Genomic DNA, 23,273 nt, shown 5'->3' on the forward strand with positions numbered 1-23,273 from the left:
CCCCCTTCTTCTCCCCCCACACCCCTTGCACGCTGAAACCTGGGGCCCCTTCCCTGGACTCTGCTTCACTGGAAAAGATTTGTTTAAAGTCTCTCACTCTCTTTTTTGGTGTGGTGTGTGTGTGTGCTTGTGATTTAAACCGGATGCAGGGCATCAGTGATACTTGGGTTAGTAGTTATTGACAGTGCTTTATCCTTCGCGAGGAGGTGGGAGGGGTAGTGGTGAGGTTCCATTTCACTTTGATGAACCTCCTTCCCCACAGTGGAGTGGTAACAGTTCTCATTGTGGTTGTAAGACTGTGTGTGTGCTACACAGGGACAGCACATGAGGAAGCTTTGTGAGAACTCAGTGTACAATGTGATTTGTGACAGTTATGGTACTTTAAAGAGTTTTTCCCCCCCTCTTTATCTTTTCCTCTGTTCGCTTTTCTCTGAGAGTTGAAACTGAAGTCAAGTTGTTCATAAAGAATGTATGAAGCTTCTCAACTTGAAACGTGTGTATATTTCACTTTCTTTATGGTTGTTAAGATGTAGGCATGTGTGTACTTAACATACTCTTCTTTATTTTTGGTTTTCTTTGGGCAATGAGTTCAACCTGGTGAGAGGAGAGAACTTTCTCCTTGTTATGTCTCTTTTAAAAAAAAATCTATTTTTTCTTTGTAGCTATGAATACTTATCAGTCCTCAAGTAGTAGAGCTCTTGGTTAGAGGCAACCCAGTTTTCCAGATCCTGTAAATTTGTTCTTTTTTCAGCCTAACGTTTAATTAATAGATTATTATCAGTAAAGAGTTTTGATAATGAATATGTGCTAAAACAAATATACTGTTATATTTGCACATATTGAAGTTTGTGATTTGGAATTTTAAAATACTTATTTAAATAATCTTTATAGCAGTAAACATATATTGATTTATTTGACAGAGCACTGTGAATAATGTGACAGTATTAATTATTCTTGAGATTGTCAAAGAGGAGGTTGAGTAATTGAAATACTATTAAGGCCAATACTTTGTAAACTAAAAGTTGGGCTTTTTTAAAAAAATTTTTTGTAACTCTTTTTCAATTCATTTTCTTGTGATTGCTATTTTAAATGAGGATGATAGTTTATTCTGCAAGAAGTCTTTCTCAGAGCATCCTAATTCCTTTATATTCAACCCCTCCCCAACTTGGGTTCCATGCAAATCTCTAATAACTAACTTGTATTTTTTTTTTTTTCTGTTCAGATAAGTGTCAAATGCCTGAACTCTTTTGGATGGTGAAGCTCCTGAGTCCTATAAAATCTCTCTGAAGTTAATAGGAGTTTTGCTGTCTTGAGACAGTTTCAGACCTTAGGCCATTTACATAATGGGTTTTCAGCTGAATAGATTATATGCTGTAATGTTATGGTTTAATATTTTTATTTGCAGTGTCCAAGAACTTTTTTGAGGCATTTCACTCATGAAAATTATCTCAGATTCAATCATTTAGACTTTCATTCACAAGTTGATTTGAAAGCAGAACTTAAATTGAATTCTATTATCCTGTTTTAAAAGCACATAGGTGATATAAAAGTTGCTGTTAGAGATGCTTTGGGCTCAAGTATACCAATATCATTCATATGGATTGAGAAAATAACCAGAAATACTAACAAGTGATACATTTTTAAGTTTAACAGAAGGGTAAATACTTAGCACTTCGTTTATTCTTTCTGTGATATTTTTCCCGCAAGGGACTATGTTGTGTATTGGTCTTCTGTGTTCTGTTTTTAGACTAATAGAAATCTCTGAAAGTGAGTGACCACGCATTAAAACTAAAACAATTACATAGGAGTCACTTGTGGCTTGTTTTTAGTGGCTGAATATCTGTGATTCATTGTATGTCATAATGCTTATCTCAATCTTTTAGATAGTTTTGCCTATGAATTGCATTAAGTGGTATCAGCATATTTTTGTAGTATATTTACGTTTGTAATATAGTAAGCTATTGGGTTGTCGGAAAAATCATGACACATTTTGCAACGAAAACATAGAAAAAATATGTCATGATTTTTCCAACAGCCCAATAAAATGCCTTCCTAAAATGCATCATTCCATGTTTTCAGTCTATGGGGTAGTTATACCTAATTTAAAAACTAATATATTATTCCTTCAGTATTCAAATAGTCTTGTACTCAGATACTCAAATAAAGGGTTTATAATTTATAAGTTTAATATACTTTAACCCTAAACAATTTTTTTACCCTAAACAAAGTTAATATGGTAAATTTGTTACCATTAAAAATTAGCAATTAAAAATGAATCAATCCTAATCAAGATAGAGTCAATGTATTATTTAAATAATGATATGTGTTGCTTTTTTGGCAACACATTTCATTATTCTTGAGAAAGTTGATGTTGTGTGTGCTTTCCTCTAACTGCAAACTGAAGAAATCAGTAGGTAGAGTATGATTTTGCTTTTCAAATTTTTAAGCGTGTTTGTGTATTTGTGTGTGTTTAAAAGAGTGGATGGAGCATCAGATGTCTGGGAAGAGTTAAAAAAAACAACAACACTTTTCTGAACAGTCAAATAGGAATGCGCTACTTTGTTCTTGGTATTATTATAGTGAGACTATGTTACAAGAAATGAGAATACCAAAGAAGTAAACTTATAAATCAAAGAAGTAAACCTTTAAATTAGGCAGTGTCTGTTGGTTTTTTTGTTTTTGTTTTTTGTTTTTATGTTGAGCATTAGCTGAAAAATCTTCCACTTCCATTTACTTCCAAAATAAGTAATTTCCCTAACAGAACCATTTTTCTGAAGTCTGGTATAAATTCACAGTGGCCATCAAAAACCAGATTTTGAATTCCTCTCTGTTCACAGGTGCATAGTGTTCCTATATTTTGGAAATCCCAGATTAAGTGGATTTGACTAAATCCAGTTTATTGGGGACAGATGGCTGCTTTAAACAGGTGTCACTTTCATTTCTAGTGCATTGTGTTGGGACTTCTAGTGGTTCACAAAAGGGCTGTCTAAAGCAGGTGGCATCCTTTGCTTTTGTCCTCAGTAAAATATACTTTTGGAGTTATTTTCCTAGGAAGTGGGGTTTTTTTTTAAAGTAAAAGTTTTGAACTATTCACATTAAGATTAGTAATTTAACATAATTTTTTTCCTGAATATTATTCTATTTTCAAGTTGTATAAATTGCAGATCCTTTTCACAAAACACTTAAAAATTCTTAAAAAAAATGGTAAATTCCCTGTGAATCCAGAAAAAGTACTCAGGGGCACTTTATATAACTAGTCAAATTTATCTGAAGCAAAAAGCCAAGGCAGATTTGAATAAAGTAAAATTAGGTTAACATGACAAGTTAACTTTTGCCATCCCATACTTAAAGTTTTTTTTTTTTTTTTAGGACAGCATTATTTTAATCTGAATGATAAATGTTGGAAACCAGTGTTTTTGTTGTTTCATTATTTTAAGTATTTTCAAACTAAAACATTTTTCTCACCGAATTCAATTGTTACTATAAAGTTTTTAGTGCTCTTTTAAAATGAAAGTTGTTTTTAAACATTAATGTTTAAAAATATGTACTGGAGTAAATAAAAGAATATCAACTTATTGATTTCTAAGGTTCATTTTTACTCTGATTCTATCCTTTTTTTTTCCTTTTTTTGTGGGAATTTTATACATCTTATAACAGATGCACCAGAGGGTGCTGTGCTGTTTGCAACACGAGATTAGTATCACTAAGAATGTGAACTGATTAGAACTTTTATTTAAAGAAAAAAAATTATATATACATTCAAACATATAATAGCCTTATATATATGGATTTAAAATTTAATGTATTGTCTTAATTGGTGATTTTATATCAAAGCCTGTCTTTCTCTGTACTAATATATGCTAGCACAACATAAGACAGTATCAATATTGATATCTTTGGCATAGTCCAAATGTCAGCATTAGTCTTATAGGCATATATGTACATTGATCGTCTTATGTAGATATTTCAGTCTCCATCTCAAAAATTTAGTTTAACTTGAGAATCATCCTATTTTGGCAGTATGGCATTGTACTCCATATATTTGGTATTACTGGCGCATATCAATATATTGTACATTCTTATAACATTTTTATATGCCGTAATTAATGATATCCTTTTTATGTATAATCTAAAAAAGTATAACAGACAATAATATCAGGTTAATTAAATAAACAACAATAATATTAAAAATTTTGTGGAGAGTTCAGTCCCCACTTCATGCTGTTGAAGTAGTCTGGTTTGAATATTTAATTAGGCTTTATTATCTGAAAAGCTTCAGATTCCCTGCCTTACTCCGCCATACTAAACTGGAAATGATCATATATTGTTTTCTCTATCTGAATATTTGTTCAGTAAGATTTTTTTTTAAACTGTTGAACTTTTGTGCTCTTCTTGCATCATTGATTTTCCTTCCTCAGCAATATACACTCTAAAGACATATATAATCAAAACAGTGGTAGTCAGTATGTTCCTCAAGTAGCTTAGAAAGATATAGTTACATCATATAAACTTTTCTCTCCAGGTAATGGTTTTATCTGTACTATTATCCCACATTTAACTACAATCAGCAAAATGTGATATTTTTAAAAAGGACCTTTATAAGGCTTCATTATGTTGATATGCCACAAAGAATCCAAAGCATCAGTAGAGAATGACAATATTTTTAAATACTAGTCTTCTTAAAATAAGTCAGGCATTTGTCTTTTACGATGTGGTCCTACAGTTTACCAGTTATTTTATTCCACTAAGAGTTTTAAAGTCTATAACATTGCTTTAAAACTTTTATATTTGAAAGTTTTATATTTCATATCAAAGTATAAGATGTACTTAATGAAAACAAATCCGTTAAAAACTAAAATATATTTAAAGTATTAAATAGGTATATGTTTTTTTTTCTTTAAATAGATCAATGGAAGAAGTATATTGGTTAAAGACCTTTGGAGTTAGATTTCATTCAGTTAACCTTATTAACAATGGGACCTTGGATAAGTTATTTATCTTCATTTAGCCTGAGTTTTCTCATCTGAAAAGTAGGATCAGTCTTACCTGCTTTATGGAGTTCTGTGAAGATCAAAGGGGATAATTCATGTATTGTGCTTTGCTTATTAGTATTTGACATAGAATACATGCGCAATTCATGTTGGCTGTTATTATTAGGGAATACTAGAAGATACCCATTCTAATCTTTTTGCCATCTAAGAATCCTTTTAATATGCTCCTGACCATCATTTCCTTTCCTACAGGCCCTAAGTTTTGAAAGACTTTGCCTACTAATCTATACTTATTAAACAATTATTCCCTCCTCCCCCTTTTTAAAAATAAATCAGAACACAAGGTATCAACCATATGTTTGGCTTACCATTTGATAACCAGTCTTGTCATTACACTGAATTAATAGGATACTAGCCCAAAGTTATACTTTCGTTTTACTTTACAGCCTTATTATAATAGATTTCTTTTAATCTATTTGGGTAACTCTCCTGCTCCAGTGATCTTAGACTGAAAACTAATGATGCAACATTTCATAAACTCTTACAACTTGCCATTGTCCATTTCATTGTCCAATATATTTTTTCTTTCACGTATCTGTTACACATGAATTCATTTGAAAACATTTTAAGCCTTATTTATAAGCTTTATACAAAATGCAGTCATTAATATGTAATGATAATAAATAGTTGTATAAAGACGAATTCATCAAGCACTTCTACCATTTTATAATGCACTACTTAAAATTGTTTTACTAAGGGTAGAAAAATGTGTGAGGTCACCACTTGTGTACCTGTAGCAATAAGTAGTTTGGGAATAAGTTGCCAACCCTAATCTTGAGGTATAAAATAACCTTGGAATGTCATGCAGAAAAACATACAACATGAAATTGTAGAGAAAAAATGTCAACTGGCTCTGTTTCTTTGGATATTAAAGATGTTTAAAGAAACGCTTTAGTTGGCTACTATGTATGAAGTTGTTACTTAGTAATTTACTATACTATATCTGTTTTTTTCTCTTTTTTGAGTAAAGTAGCTCTAATCTTTCTCAAACTGGAAATGTGATTTATACATTCCAATTGAAAATTTATCTGATAGTGTATGTCATCTTTTTTGCCGAAGCATTGTACTGTATTGTACAGGCTTTTTGCCTGCCTCCCTCATCTTACCCACTCCCATCCTCCCCATTCTTGTTAAGTGTTAAATTAATTATATGACTCCTTTTACATTATGTTTATAGATAATTAGCCTCAACATATAGAGTAGGCAGACTCAGCTCAGCCACCTCCTCTGCTTCCTTTTTCCAGTGAACTTGACAGACGTTTTTAAAGGGATTTTTGGAAAAAGGCTAGGAAATGTGAACCTAAACAGTAAGGTTATATATCCTTCTTACCATTTTCAATCATCTATTATGTCCTTACAATTTCTGTACAGCCGACTGCCCCCTTGAACAAATACATATCCTCATTCCACTAATGATGTAACCTGAACATGATTTTGCTTCAGAAGGCTCCCTTCCTAGTCCTGGCTGTGTTCTGCCCTCTAGGTTAAATCCAGTCTAGTCCAAAAATACTGTGTGTGCACAATCACATATGCCTGCTTTTTGCTGACCGTGAATGCCTGGACTCTCCTTTCTCACTCCTTTTATTAGAAGCTGTAATACCCAGTCAGCACTGCTTGCCTTTGCTTTGCAAGTACCTGGTCAAGGCTGCCAGAGCTTCCTGGTGTTTCCTAGTTAGACAAAAATGGGGAAGGGCTAATTGAAGCTGAGTGCAGGGTGAACTAAGAGTGAGGCAGCTGGCCTGAAAATAAAAGTACATTGGTTGGTGAGAGGAAACAGATATATGGAGAGGTTATGTGGAAAGAGAGAGAAAGTGACTAGGCTGAGAAATAAAGGTCTTTAAAAGTGCCAGCCAAAGGAAGAGTGAAGAGGAGAAAACAGTCTGTTCTGGTACTCAGCCTGTTGTCAAACTAACTAAAACCTCAGACTAGTCACTTAAAAACTCTAGGTCTCAGTTTCTCCAGCTGTCAAAATGGAACAGTAGGGTGATGTGATCTTTAGAGCCCTTTCTAGCACTAATAGCCTATGATTCCATGGCAAGATTGGCACCGGGAAAAGGGAAACATGCCAATACCATGGATCCAGAATTGGGGTTTCCTTTGCAGATGGACTCAAAGGCTACTGTTTCTTCCGATAAGAACAAGAAAGAAAGAAAACCCAGAGCCTGGGTGTGGCATCATGGCCATACCTGTGGCACAGTCTCAGAAGGTTCCACCATTTCAGTGTTCCCCTTAGGGAACTGTGGCCAAGTGCCCTGATTTCCTCACCTACACAGGTCTTAGCTGAGTCTCACAGCTTGCGCTCCTGCCCAGCCAGCTCCGTTATGTCTGTGTGCCAGGCAAGTGTCTGACAGTTGGGGCTTCTGCCTGTTGCTCACCAATAAGACAGTTAAAATAGGATGTAATTTCTCAAGTATGCGGATCAGCTATATATATATATATATATATATATATATATATATATATATATATATATATATATAGAGAGAGAGAGAGAGAGAGAGAGAGAGAGAGAGAGAGAGAGAGAGAGGGGAAGAAGGGATGTGAGATTTTCAAGCTCTCTCATTAGAAGCAATAAACATTAGGTTTCTATTTATCTCATTTTTTTCAACATTTCTTCCCCAGTTATTAAAACCTTGACTTTTTTCTTCCTTTCATGCTATTCAACTGGTTTTGGAAGTAAAGTCCTGTCAAAGTTCTGAGCGTTTTTGGAATACTTTGAGACCCTACTCTGGAAAGCACTGCCATCATCCACACTAGTATTCTTTTATATTTTTTCATTGGTCATACTTACTGCTTTTCTTTTTTCCTGAATAATATTTATACCTGTATAAGCATTCTTTTTATTAAGGTTTGGCAGCAGAAAAATTATTGTGTCTTTTGAGACACAATAATTAAGAATAGTTAAGAAGTGTGCATTTCCATAAAATTTTACTTGAATGTTAATTTGGCAAGTAGACTTACCAAGATTTTAGAGTATTGCAGACTATGAAAGGGAACATTTTTGCATTAGTTCAAGATAAGTCTTATGTTTTGCTATATGTCACCTCTTTTACCAATCTAATAAGGAGTGTATGAAAGATTAATAGATTGTAAATATTGTTTTTTAAATTATTTTTTGAATGATTATTTTTCAGGCAGGAAGTACAAGGAGTGATCAAACAATATGGTGAATATTTAAGAAAAATTTATTACAGTAAAAGACACATTGCCATTAATACCCCTCAAAGTACTCCCCCTCACTTCAAATACACTTATCCCATCATTCTTGCCACTTTTTGATGCAGTTCTGGAAATCCTCTTTTGTGAGTGTCTTTAGTTGGGCTGTCATGACTGCCTCCATGTCCTGAATTGATTCAAAACATTTACCTTTCATGGCCATTTTGACTTTGGGGAAGAGCCAGAAGTTGCACGGTGCCAGATCTGGTGAATAAGGTGGATGAGGACACACTATAATGTTTTTATTTGACAGAAATTGCCATATACCAGAAGCAATGTGTGATGTGGAGCATTGTCATGATGGAGGAAGAAACCATTTACCCATTTCATTTAATGCATTATTCGTGATGCATGATTTATGGCACACTTTTTAAAAATGTACCTCTTAACCGTAGCTCACTCCTTACTGACGGCACTGAACAAGTTGAAACTTGTCACATACTGTTACGAAAAAGTGTCACACACTTGTTACACACTGTTACCTTAGTAACAGGTCCCATATTGAAGATCCCTACCTTTCCGTTGGATGGCACTCGGTAGCAGCGTTCACCATATTTTGTGATCACAACGGAAAGGCTCCGTGTCGCACATCCCTTCTGGTATGGCAATTGCTGTCAAATAAAAACATTACGGTGTGTCCTCATTCACCTTATTCACCAGATCTGGCACTGTGTGACTTCCGGCTCTTCCCCAAAGTCAAAATGACCAAAAAAGGTAAATGTTTTGAATGGATTCAGGACATCAAGGCAGCCATGACAGCACAACTAAAGACACTCAGGAAAGAGGACTTCTAGAACTGCTTCAGACAGTGGCAAGAACAATGGATTAAGTGTGTTCAAAGTGAGGGAGAGTGTTTTGAGGGGGATTAATGGCAGTGTCTCTTTTAGTGTAATACATTTTTAAATTTAAACATTAACCACATTTTTTGATAACCCCTCGTAGATACACTTAGAAACCATATTCTGTTTCCATTGTTAAATACCGCTATATTGCATATTCTACCCAGTTGGTTTTCTTGAACTGTGACATTTTGGTGTGGGTAGGAGCTGAGGTAGAGATTGAAGACATAGGGAGGAGGAGATAGAAGTAACTAAGGTGATCAGTGTTTCTTCCAGATCTCTTTCCTTTCCTGTGGTAGTGTTGTGCAGAATACATACACTTTTGTGAGGATAGGCATCTTATTTCTTTATGTTTGCGATTCCTTTTCTCCTACAGACTGACTGTATCTATATGTTTATTCCTTAGTACACTAGTGGATGTGAAATAATATCCTTCTAAGGAGCCTATATTGTGGTTTAATCATGCACAGATTTAAAAAGGTAGGAATAAAAGAGAGTAGTGAGAATGTCTAGGTTGTGTGCCCAGTGACAGAGATAATGCTTAAATCTACCTCTCTGCATTTTGCTTTGGATAGATTGTTTTGTGGATATATTTTTTTTGCATTCGAACCTAAGTTTTCCCCTTACTCCTGTTTAGGCTGACACTTTAAAGACCCAAAGATTATAATCTATCATATCAGGCTTTCACTGATTGGCATCTGATTATAATGACAGTCTCATAAATGAGTTTTAATGAAGTATGAGCATAAGGGTCATTAATAAAAAACACACAAAAAGATACTGTTAGTGATCTGAAAATCACCTTTACCATTTAAACTTATAATATGTATTTTGATGCTCCATGAAAAAAACTCAACTTGAAAAATGAATGCACAGACACCAGATAAAGTTACATTCTTCATTTTACAACATGATCATATTGCATGTTTCTAAAGGACATTTTAAAATATTTTGTTTAAAAAGTCACTTTGTATTTTGAAGGTATACTTATTATATTAAGAACAATGGAGAGGGCCGGCCAAGTGGCTCAGTTGGTTAAGAACTTGCTCAAGAGTGTGAGCTCTGAGCAACAGGGTCGCCGGTTTGATTCCTGGCCTGAGCTGAGCTGCCAACAGGTGGCTGGAAGGCTCAGCTAAAACAACCCCCAAAAAACAGTGGAATTTAGCTTAGTTATTATGTTTTGTGTGTGTGTGTGTGTGTGTGAAGACCTTTAGAAAATCATTTTGATGAATGTTGTGCTTGGTGCTTTAGAGCTATCAATACCATTTTTGCTCACTGCTTTTTCTATTATACATATCTTGTAACAGTATTAGAAAGCACTCCAGTGCTATTTTCTTGAGGCAAAGAAAATTAGGGGAAATGTTGGACTTAAATTCTTTTAATGATATTTGTGTGATTTAGGGAACAAATTTTAATATCGCCTCACATTATATAATAATTTTTAGAGGCTACTTTGAGTTAATACAGGCCATGAATACAGAAGTTGAATTAAATTATAGTTAAAGACAAAAATTGTAATTCATTCCAATGATAGTAGATTAAGATATTGTGCTGGTGGATCAACATTTGATCTGTTCCTTTAAGAAGTCTGTTGAGTTTTGAAATTTAAAGCCTTTTAAATAATGAATGTCTAGAGCTGTATAATAGATGTGGATTTGTGTTTCAGCAAAGGTTTGAGAAGCATATGGCTTGGAAGTGAGGTGGGATTTTATTTGTGAAATCAGAAGGCAATGTATTTTAATATTTTGTTTGGGTTGGACTTGATCATTTATTGGGGTTGACAGAAATGCAAGTGACCATAGATAGAATGTGGATAAAAGTAATTTGTTAGAGTAAGTCATTGTAGTTAGTGATCATGATACTTCATGTACCTCCAGTCCTGCTGCCCTTCATAAACTTTAAAGTAAAAGCGTCTTTCTTTCGTACAAGCCTCCCTGTTATTGGGTTGTCGGAAAAATCATGACATATTTTTTCGGTTTTTCATTGCAAAAATGCGTCATGACTTTTCCAACAACCCAATATATTGTGTTTTTGTTAATTTACATTGCTGTCTGGAATTCCCTAAATTCTACAGCACAGTCTTGTGTGATGCATTATGTGTGAGCTTTGGAAGTTCCAGTTTACCTATTGGTTTACAAACCTTAGAAACAATGCTAATAGATGACACCCTGTGCCCAGGACAACACCTTACTTAATCTGAAGGATTGGGGTAAGAATGAGGGTAAATTTGGGCTGGATCATATAATTGGAAAAACTAGAGTATGAATAATGATTAGTACAATTTGGAGAAAAAGGTCATTTTTAGGTGCTATATGCAAAGAAACCCAGTTTGCCATATTCAGCATAGCTACTAATGTTACCATTACTACTATTAACATTATTTCTAATTTGATTCCAGAACATTCTAGCAGGGGCCTAAGAGACAATGAATATATTAGTCTGTAAAGCTTGTAGTTTTATAATATTGTCTTTTAGTTTTTACTTTTGAGGATTAAAGGATTGTTATCAATGTGTATTTAGTACCAATCCAATTTTGGTTAATTTAGGAATCCTGAAATGACTCAGGTTTCTATTGGGTTTTAAGAAACATTTTCGGAGAGAGAGAGAGAGAGAGAGAGGGAGGGAGGGAGGGAGGGAGGGAGGGAGAGAAGAGAAGAGAAATGAGGTATTAGATACAAAAAAACATATTCCCAGTTATGTGGACATGGGGAGGGTGAGGTTTCAAGTTGTAGATGGCTACAAAAATGACAGATGTTTGGGAATCAATAAAGATAAAAAAGAAGGGTAGGAGGAGATGTTGAAAATGCAGTTAAATGAAATGCAGTTAGTGGAGAATTTTGAAATAAAGATAAAAATAAGGTAAGATGGATAAATCAAAGTGTAAATGGTGAAATATTTGTTGGATGAACAGTCTTTTTTTTTTTTTTACCTTACTGTGATTTTAACTAATGGGAAGCTGAGGAACAAACCGTACTTAAGTTTCTTTATAAGCACCACATGCTTATAAAAATAAAATGTATTTTATTTGTTGAAAATATAAAAAGATCTGGGACCTTTCATTGTTATCGTATGGGTTTTCACTATTATTTAATGTTGTGTATAGAAAAGTAATCAATTAAGCTGTTACATCAGAGTTTTCTTGTATAATAATTATTTTATTATTACAAAATTATACAATGTAATATTAGTATAAATATGCAAAATTAATATATTCACTTGGGATATCTGATTATCTTAGATGATATCTAAAGCAGTTTATATTTGGGAAGCCAATATGTAGTGGAAAACTGTGTACCATAAATGTATAAGTCTTAAAATTTTATTATTTTGGAGCTTTGGTAACTTACCTTGAAGCAGAGAGAACAGTGTAATGAATCCCTTTGTCACTACCACACAGATTTAACAATTAGTGCTTTCTATTGTTCTTAAGGCTATATAATTAGAAATATTTATTTATTGAAATAAACTTGAATCCTTTATCCTGTGTTGCTCTGAAGAAATTGAAATCTAATGTTAAGAACAGACTCAATGTAGACTTGAAACAGTGCTTTCTTACATTATGTGTTAGACAAAATATTTAAGTGTGTTTGATCATCATGTTGTTTCTTCTCAGCACAGCAGTTTTTTTTTTCTTTTTAATTAAAAAGTTAGTTCTTAGTTGTTGGTCAAGTCTTTTGTTTAGTAATTCCAGGCTGTTCTACTTGAAATCTGACCTATCATTACAAAAGGGAGCAAGCCCAGGGACAGCAGACTAATGTTTGCAGGACACAGGAAAACAGTTGCCTTGAGATGTACCTCTTGGAGGTGAAATGGTGCTAATCTTTTGTACATCATTCTTTTTAATTGTTTGTGGGTAGATTTGGCTGAAGTGTTCAGAGCCATTTTGTAAGTTGCTAATGGAAGAGAACCAACTATCTTCTGGAATGTTCCCTTCAAAGTTACTTACTCAGTTACTGGGACATAATAGTAGAACATCTAGAGACATCCATTGGTAAGAGCTAATGTACTGATAACTTACAGCATTATTCAAAGCTGTTAATTATTTTCTGATTCGCCAACTTCATGGAATGAGAAAGGGCTCTTAGGTTTTTATTGGACCAAACAAAGTTAGGCAGGTATGAAAGAAGCTTATTTTTCAATGCTAGAGTTTATAGGAAACAAAAATCCATTATTCATGTTGGAAATTATTCTGTAGTGAGCAGGTTGATATGTGTAATAACTAATGATTAATGTCACTTTGATAATACAAAATGTAGACCTAAATCTCTTTATTTAATAGTGATGTTTCCTTGTTGTTTGAATCTAATTAAATGGTTTAAGCACAAAGAAGTAATTACATTACACTAAATAAGGCCTACATTTTTCAGTTATGTAACTATTTGCTCTGATCCAAAAGGTTCCATAGAAATGTATGTGACTTAAAATATTTTGGCAGTCTTCTAAAATATTTCTACACAGGGTAACTAGCCAGACAGAATAGTAAAGTGGCATAAAATAAAGTGATGCGCTAGTTAAATGACCTTAATCATATAACTAAACTACGATTTCTTTTCTAAAAGGGTTATATTTAATTCTTTCTGCCACTAGGAAACATCTAAGTTAAGTGATCCTGTATATTAGATTTTCATGTATTTAAGCTTTCCAAAGGTAGATAAATGATGGAATGTATACAAGAAAATACCAATATAAGACTCAATCAGCCAAACAATGCTTGAACTAAACATAAATGTAACCCTGAAGAACAAAAGATCGTGGAATATACATGTTAATTTCAGTAATATTTATAGAAGATTTTATGAATTTAATCTGATATCAATGTAAATATTGTTTATAATAACTTTTTCTGTGCTTTTAGAATCAAGTATCACTTGGTTTTTTTATTATTATACACTCAATATAGCATCAGTAAAAGCACTGGTGATTTTAATCTAGTGTTTAAAAGTTGTTGTTTTTTTAATTTGGCTACCATTTCATTTATGCCATACAATATAATTTAAAAACAAGCCATTTCCAATATAAGAATAATAATATTGGTCTACTTATTCTATATTGGAGTAACTCCCTACTAAACAAGTTAATGTTCTAATTTGGAAGAACGCCGTGTAAAGAAAAGCTTTATCCAAGCATTGACTTGTATTTTAGAACCTGACCTGTTTGCATAGCAGCTAAGCTTTAGGGTCTGTGGCTGAAACCGCACAACCCTATGATGAATGTCAGAGGATCACCTTCAGCCTTTCTCCCTGTTTCTACTTAACTACTCTACTGCCATATTCTTTTGCCCATTTACTGTGTCTGGCTCAGCACAGCCAACCAAAAGGGGCAGCTAGGGTGCTACAGTAGAGATTAAGGAGGTACCAATGTGTCACGAGAGTGACTTGTCCAATTACGTATAACATTTATCAGAGGTGGGGCTGTTGGACCCCAGACTTGTCAGTCCTCAACCAGTGTTCTGTTATATCATAAATAGTGCAAAGCTTCTTAAAGGCAAACAGCCCGAAGTGCCACTTTTAGTATTGTAGAATACTTGTTTATTTTATCTACAAGTTTGAACTCATATTTTCCTTGAAAAAGCAAATTAAAGTTTTATAATTCTGCAAAGTTGAATAAATATCTTTATTTTTTATCATCCCCAACTATAATTTTGGTATACACATCATTAATTGCTTTATTTTTAGAATATAGAAGTACAATTTTAAATATTATCCCAAATCAACAATAGACTGTATATTAAGGGGAAATACCATATTGCTAGTTTTTTGAAAAAAAGAAAGATGTTTTTATCACTGTCTCCCCTTGTTTATCACTGCCTCTCATTGTTTCCCCTTGGTGGGTGTTAGTGATATATGTCATAATTGGTGTAAATAATTCTCAGACCTGGCATGTGTCTGCCTCTTTACTTTTTTGATAAGGGTAAGGGTGATTCTAATCATTGTAAAGATTCTTGTAAAAATTCATTGAATTATTCATTTTAAAAATTGAAACACCTGGTCCCATAGGTCACTCTCTTGTGGAACAAAAGTAAAATACTGGCAGCTGATATCCGTGGTTCAAGCTGAGACTTGCCCGGCTGGGCTTTAACGGTGTTGCAGCACTCTTAAGTAAGAGAACCAACAGAATGTGAGGAGATTGCCCTTCATTCCATAGCAACCAGAAGCTATTGCAGCAGTTGTATTATTATATGACTTCTTATTCTCTTAATCTGAATTTTTCGAAGGATATGTTGTTTACTGATTAATAGTATGAGATGGTGGCAGGAATAAGTAATTACTAAGATTTTTGTCTTTTTTTTCCGTGTGTGTGTGTGTGTGTGTGTGTGTGTGTGTGTGTGTGTGTGTTAGAATTGGAAGTAAATCTATGAGGCTTGAAGTTATTTATGGTATCCTGTTTTGTGATAAAGATGCATAATTTAAGTACTAGTCCTGTTGATTATTTGAAACAATCCCTCTAAGAGAAACCAGGAAAATGACAACTGAATTTTCTAGTGGTAACCTGATCCTCTTACCAGTCTCATTTGTGGTACCAAATTTGAAAGGCTACATTTATATAAAACAGGTGTAGTTTTCCTATAGGGGAAAACCATTTGTCATTTGTTCTTAACAAGGTAAATCCCCATGGAAAAACCTTTCTTGTAAGACTATTCCCTTTGGATTTATCTTTGCCTTCAATAAAAAAGGAGCTATGATAAACAAAGGTATGATGAAATATTAGTTAGCTCTTGCATTTTTGCCTAGAAGTTCCTCCTTCTTAGTCTTTATGATTTTTAAAAAATTTAATGCTGCTGTTTAATGTGAATTAAGAGAGACTCAGAATACAGTGCATTAAATTGATTTTGTTTTCTGTTAATTAAAGAAAAGTGGGTTTTTTTTTGCGGGGGGACGGTTTAGGGAATTTAAATCATTTGCTTTTAGACTTAACTATATATACTCCAGTATACCTTCTAGCCTGTAAAACAGAACGGAAAATACAAATATTAAGAGTGTAATTCAGTTGAAAAGAGAGTACTAAATACTTGGAAGTCTTAAACTGAGATTTGAATATAGTTATTGGAGTAACTAAATACTAGACTGCTTGCTATATTTGTTGGATATAAAGAGGAAGGATCTAAAACATGGAATGCGTTCTTAATATTTATAATCTGGATAAATTTTTAAAGTATTTCTAAATATGGATTAATAGATCCATAATTAATAGATCTTTTCAAAAGAAGGTACTTTGGATGTTTTCAAAGAGCCCACAATTTTATGTTTCTCTGGGTCAGAATCTTTCAGGATTCCTCATTGTCTGTTCACTAAAATCATTTAAGAAATATTTATTGAGTGTCACAAAACTACCATTGTGCTGTTAGGAAGCTTACAGTCTACTGTACATTTTCAAATTTATATTTCACCACTCTGCTCTGTAGCTTCTTTTTTTGGCCAGCCTGGGTTATGGTGTAATGTAATTGGTTAGGAGCAAGAACTTCAGAGTGAACAGCCCTGGGTTTAAACTTTAGCTCTGCTACTGATTAGTAGTTTAATCTTGGCAGATTACTTAAACTTTGTGAAATCGGGTTACTAAAATCTACCTTAAAAGATTGTTTCAAAGATTACATTAGATTACATAGGCAAACAGCCCTGTGTCTGACAGGTAAGCACTTAGTAAATGGCAATTGCTGCTACTATCCTATGGTCACCTGAATTTGGCCTTGCCATTTCTTTTCTCTACAACGTGGTTCTCATCTTTTATTCTTTTTAGAATGTGTTTCCCGTTCTTCTTAAATTCATCTTTCCTAAAGTGAGTCTTACATAAAATGGTCCCTAAGTTGATATGTTCACTTCTAACCCTGCTACTGATTGAAAATTATGATGTAGATTATAAACAAAGTGTTTGATCTTTCTAAATTGTAAACTTCCTGAGGGCAGACTACACAGGTTTTGTAACTCAACACAAAACCCAATGTCCTCTCATAGTAGAAGCAACCCATGAATAATTATTGAGTCTCAGATTGTTTATCTCTAATCAAGTTACAGAAAACACATTTAACCATTTTATAATTTTGTCTAGCCCTGATTTTATAATGATCTTTAGAACAGTGCAGTTCTGTTTGTTCGTCCAAATGGATTTATTTACTCCCTGTTTTGTTTTGTTTTGTTTTGTTTTAACAACAAATTGAATTCATGAATTTCGAATAGTTCTTCAAATGTAGTGTCATCTAGTAGGCAATGGATTTGGGCAAGTCTTAATCAAGGTCTCATTTCCTTTTATCGTTTCAAATGATTTTTAAAAATATAACTCGATGTATATATGAATTTCATGTATATGTATGTGTGTTTATGTATGTATGTATGCGTATGTAATTCTGGACTTGCCTGGGATTTCCTTAGTGTCTGTCAAGAGTAATTCTGTAGTTTCAGAAGTTGGGGAGTACCTTTTAGAATCCATTATCATCTTTCTGTTTTCTGGTTTTGGCAGGGTATGGGAATTCCTAATGCTGCTTAATATGGTAGAGACATGGGGGGACAATATGAGAACTATGCTATTTTGGGGGGCTATTTTGAATGCCTCAGACTTCTTGAATTTCGCCTTTTGCTACCTAACCTTAGTGTCCCTGTTGGGATGTCAAAAGTGCAGAATCATGACTTGAGTTCTAAGCTTACGCGTACACTGAGGCCACTGATGGTATCAGAATGGAATTATTACAGTAGTCAGATCTTTGGTAGCATCTGTGTTCCAGTAACAGTTGTGCTATGGAAAGATAGGGTTTTTCCTTTGATGTGTACTACAGAGCCTTTCCCCTGAAGAAACTTTTTTTTTTTTTTAATATGGAGCTGTCATACATAAATCCATCCAGCTCTTTCTTTTTTTTTTTTTTTTATACCCCTTTATATATTGGGTCGTCGGGAAAGTCATGATGCATTTTTGCATTGAAAAACATAGAAAAATACGTTATGACTTTCCCGGTGACCCAATAGCTTTATTAGTGGTTGCTCTAGGTGTATTACGTTATACAGAAATTATCATAGTCTATTGGTGTCATTTTACTAGTTTGTGTGAAGCCTTTCCTCACCTTACCCTCCCTATTTATAATATAATTATCATAAATATTTCCTAAACATTTAGAACCACATTGGTGATATTTACAATTTTTGCTTTAACTCTTAAACATAATTTAGAAAACTCAAGAGGAAAAGAAATGCCTATTTACCCATATTTTTGTTTACATGTTCTTTCTTCTTTATAATGTTCCAGAGTTCTTTCTTTTATTGTTTTCTTTTTGTTAGGAGAACTTCCTTTAGCCATTCATTTAGAGTAAGTCTGCTGGCAACAAATTCTCTTCTTTTTTGTTCATCTGAGAATGTCTTGATTTCCCCTTCATTTCTGAAAGATATTTTCTCTGGGTACAGGATTCAGCGTTGACAATTCTTTTCTTTCAATACTTAAAAAAATTATTGTGTCACTTTCTTCTAGCTTCAATGCTTTTTGAAGTTTTCCCCCTAAAGCTGAAGTGTCATTTTTTTTCTCAGTACGCCTTCAAGATTTTTTCTTTGTCTTTAGTTTTCAGATGTTTAATTATGATGTGTCCTTTCATGGGCATCCAGCTCTCTTTTTAATCTGTATTTTCATTCTGTACCGCCTCTTAAGGTGACTGAGTTTGGTGAATTTACTGCCAGTTGTGAAGTCATCTTAACCTCTTTCGAGACTCAGGGAGTTCTCTTCAATATCTAGAATCAGTTTAGGTATACAAGTTCATTTTCAATTTTTATATTCATCCATCCATTTGTTGAACAAATACTGGCACAAGATGGGCCAAGCAGTGAACTTCTATGAAGACTACACAGTGAATAAAACTGATCAAGTCTTTGCCTTTGAGGAGTTTATATTCAAACAGCTGAAGATGAGGGAGAGCAAAGATACATGAGTTTATAATACATGGTTATAAATGTTATGGAGAAAAAGAAAAAGAGGGGAATAGAGAAGGGTAGGGATGAGGGTGGAGGAGGCTACAATTTTAAGTAGGATGATTAGGAAGACCTTACAAAGAAGGTGACATTTGAACATACCTGACATGTAAGTTTTGTATGTTTCATCAAATGTGGCTTTATAAATTTATAGTATTGATATCTTTTTTTTTTTAAGTTTTTTAATTGGGGAATTGGGGGGATGGGAACAGTGCTGGGGAATCGGGGGAAGGAGAACAGACAAGTTGCTATCCTTTTGTTCTTCAGTCTAGTTGTGGAGGACGTTTCTTCACTGGCCCAACTTGGCACCATCGTTGCGCTCTTCCCGGGTGAGGCAGATCAGTCGCCGGCTTCGCTTCTGGACGGCCGCTCATGGCGGCTGCTGGCCACACATGCTGGCTGCTGGCCACACATGCTGGCTGCTGGCTACACACGGTAGCCCATGACAACCCACTGCAGCAGGGGCTGCCGGTGACTTATGGCAGCCCAGCTCCAGTTTGAGCTGTTGTTCAGTATCTTAGCTGTAGAGGGCAGTGTCACTGGCCCTCATAGATGGGATCCGAACCGAGGCCCTCTGGCGTCCCAAGCCAGCTCTTAACCATCGCGCCACTCGGCTGACCCTGTAATATTGATATCTTGATTGATGCTAGTCTTTCTTCTATATGAAAGAGCCCTAATTATTTACGCCTGTCCTTATACAGTACTTTTCTTTCCCCCTCTTTGCCGCCTTTTATCATTTTTTATGCCTTTCCTTGGATATACAGTCTTTTCATTCATGTATTCTTTTGAGGTGTATTGATGAAAACTATGGTTTTCTATAAGGAAACACATAAATCTTTAAAAACTGCTTTTAGTTTTTTTGGTGTTTTTTTTTTGAGGGTGTAGGGGATGTTAAATTCTTTATTCCACTCTACCTGCTTCCAAGTTGGAAGTTCTTCTGAAACACCTGTAAACCTAAAATATATACTAAAAAAATTGGAAAGAATTGGTACATGAAATATTAAAAGTAAAAAATCACAATTAATAGGCAAATTGAAATTAGAATTAGCTGACTGCTAGTTTGGTTGTTATACCCTCAGTTTGCTTATATGGCTAATTTAAACTAGAGAAAGATAAATTCTTAGCCTTTTGGCTAAGATCGAGTGTAAACTAAAGAAAGAATCTTTGTATTGGCTTCTTTGATCAGAATGTTCTTCATCGTCTTAAAAGATGTGAACTAGAATATCACTGTTTACATAGCATAGCTCTCTATCATTATCTAGTTATCTTTAATCATAGATTTATGAATTGAATTTAATGTGTATGCAAAAAGACAAATGAGAGGCTATTTAGATAAATAAAAGTTACTAATGGAAGCAAATTGACTTGATTTCTGTTATTCTGACAAATAGATTGTCATGCTGATATTTTTAGAATGAGGTTTTCAGTGTACTAATGTCAAAATCATTTTAAAATTTCAGTTCAATGTCAAATATTGAGCATATATGCCTATCATTCTTTATGAAATGTACAGTTTGACAGTAGTTGAAGCTACTGTACTGTATTGGAATACTTCAAAAATTGTACAAAATTAATATAATATAAATAATAATATGTGTGTTTTTAACCTATTTAAGAAAGTAGAAATTGCTGTGGAACCTTAAACAAACACACACTACCTTTCTCTGAACTTATATAATTATATATACAGTATTTCTAATTCTGGCTCCCATCCTGAAAGGCTGGTTAAATGATTATACTTACAAATACGTCCAGGCATTTGTGTCTGAAATGGGTGCCATGTGCCCAGATTTTAGCAACCTGTAGGCCAGAGTTTATTGAACTTGAGTACCTGGTATTTCTGCTGTTACAAATGTAAATAAATTAAAAATGAAAGAAGCCAAATGTAGTATCACCACTTGTTTATACCGCCACCATGTTAATGAAAAAAACGTGTGATCTATAAAAGACTTTGGAGAACAAGTCTACTCTTCTTAATTTACACCCCTAACTTAAATTTTAAGAAAAAATTGAAACATTTACAAAAATAGAACAGTATGATGAAATAATGAAATGAATTCCTATGTATCTATCACTCTGTTTTAATAGTTAACAACTCAAGGTTAATGTTGTTTCAGCTACGCCCCTTAACTCCCCACCTACCCTATTATTATTCCCCTCCCTTTTTACCTATGGAAATAGACCCAAAAGAGTTGAGTCAGACTTGGAGCTCAGGTTGCCACCACTACTCTGTGTTGCCATGTTGTGTCATCTCCCCCGTGGATGGAGAGATGCATGAAAAATCTTGAAGAGAATAAAGGTTAGTTTCCAGACAAGTATCATTTAAGATTTTGAATTGTGAACTATAATATTTCTAGTCTCAGATTTTGAGTTCAAATTTAAATATAATCTTCCAAATTTCATATAGACTCCACAAAGGCAATTTGTTAAGTGCTCTTTAAGACAGTAGCATTTGTCTCTGTTTTAAGATGGTGTGTTTCTTTTATGTTTTCTAAAGATTATCTGTGTATTTGCTTTCACAAAAAAGTTGTGAGATATCTATCTTTGAGGTTTTTGGCATTTATATTGTGATGCAACTGAAATTGTCCTTTGGATTCATAGAATATGCTTGAAGATGCCTTTTTCAGTATTCTTAGTTACGCATTTCAAAATCAATTGATTCAATACCTTGTTTCAACTTTTCAAATGTATAAAAGTGGGTAGTAGTAGTTAAAAAGTGAAAGTTGTTTTAAAGAAGGCTTAAAATACGTTTTTAAATAATACCACTCTTCTAATCAGGTGTTTGTATCACATTCCTTTTATAAAGTTCAATACTAAAAAACAAAGCAACAGCTCTCCTTTGTACATTAAATATCCTTTTGATCATGACTAAACAAATTATACAAATAATTTGAAAAAACTATTTTGGAAAGTATTCCTTTAACAGAAAGGAGAAATAATGTCATATTTATGTCTCTCATAATGATTTCTTTTCTCTTTGTAATTGGTAAGATATGACTCTTAGATAAAAAGAATTCTAACCTGTAAGTCATTAACCCTAATTATGTGATTTATCAAAGAATCTATAATTCTTGATAAAAAATTATGAAATTTAAGAAAGAATTCAGTTCTATTCAGTAACATTTATTGAGGATCTTTAATTTTTTTAAAATGAGTGTGTGGAAATGAATCAAATATAGGGTGTTGCAAATCCAAGAAAACTGGAATATGCAAAAAAGAGGCTTAATTCCATGGACGAATAAGTTATTCTCAATAGCTACATACTCCTATTGTTTCTTTTGAGGATGCCACACTGTATAATTATTGCAGCTTCGTAACAAACACCAGAAGGCTCTTTCAAACAACACTTCCACTATGGGATTTCCATCTCCATTTTTAAAAAATTTATTCTTTATTTTTGCCCCATTGCCTTTTAGTTAATAGTGCCAGGATTCTAAGTATTAATGTAGCCAGTTTAGAACTTTCAGAGCAGATTCTTCCAGCATTATTTACTACACTTGACTAGTAATTGACGAACTATTAAATAACTGCTTTAAAAGTTAACACGTTTCCCTAACATGCCTTTTGAATGGCATATGTAGATTCTGACTTGAATAACTTTATTGACTACTGTGTGTGTGTAATGTAATGTGTAGTGTATGTGCTTTTGGTTCTAGTTTGCAAAAAAATCAATTTCATTACTTTAAAATATTTTTTCATGTATTAGGTAGGTCCTGCTCCTATAGAGTTAAGTTAAAATTTCCTTATTCTAAATGAGAATTGGAAAGTATTCACATTACTTCACTGTAAAATTAAGTTGTCTTCAAGTTACTGATCACTTGGTTTTTACATCATAAATGTTACTAATATCACTATATCTTTTAAGAACATTTTCTGACTTGTATGCCTTCTTAAGAAGGAAGGCTGGATCAAGGAAAATCTAATTATTGAATGTAAATATCGTATTTACTTTCTATTTTTTCCTTTTTTCCTCATTTGTAAAATGAATCATGTTTCTTTCTGCAAGTTTTCTCTCAATTAAACACATTCTTGTCTCTATTATCCTTCTTGTCCCTTTTCTCCCACTTTCTTTTTTTTTTCCTGTTATGTTCTGCTTGCCTTTCCTTATTATGGGCTGTTTTCGTTCTAAACCTTCTTAGCTAACTCATCCCCTTCCCGCCACAATCTCGGTTCTTTGGTCAGATGTTGCCTGCTTCGGCCCTCCTTTATTATTGGATTGTCTGTCTTTG

General features: G+C 33.7%; 1 protein-coding gene across 7 annotated transcripts in view; it reads left to right on the top strand.

The window, feature by feature from the left end:
- The window catches only part of RFX3 (regulatory factor X3), a 253,383-nt gene that overhangs the window by 940 nt on the left and 229,170 nt on the right, over positions 1-23,273 (top strand). For 4 of the 7 annotated variants that reach the window (XM_019645926.1, XM_019645930.1, XM_019645931.1 and 1 more), the window contains exon 1: positions 215-493. The exons of the other annotated variants lie outside the window; for them this stretch is intronic. In XM_019645926.1, coding sequence (XP_019501471.1) covers positions 472-493 — 22 coding nt within the window. In that variant the 5' untranslated portion in view covers positions 215-471. Of the gene's footprint in view, positions 1-214; positions 494-23,273 lie in introns of those variants that run through there. 7 annotated transcript variants of the gene reach the window in all.

This window comes from Hipposideros armiger, unplaced genomic scaffold, assembly GCF_001890085.2.
Source record: "Hipposideros armiger isolate ML-2016 unplaced genomic scaffold, ASM189008v1 scaffold_95, whole genome shotgun sequence".
In the NCBI taxonomy this organism is placed as follows: domain Eukaryota; kingdom Metazoa; phylum Chordata; class Mammalia; order Chiroptera; family Hipposideridae; genus Hipposideros; species Hipposideros armiger.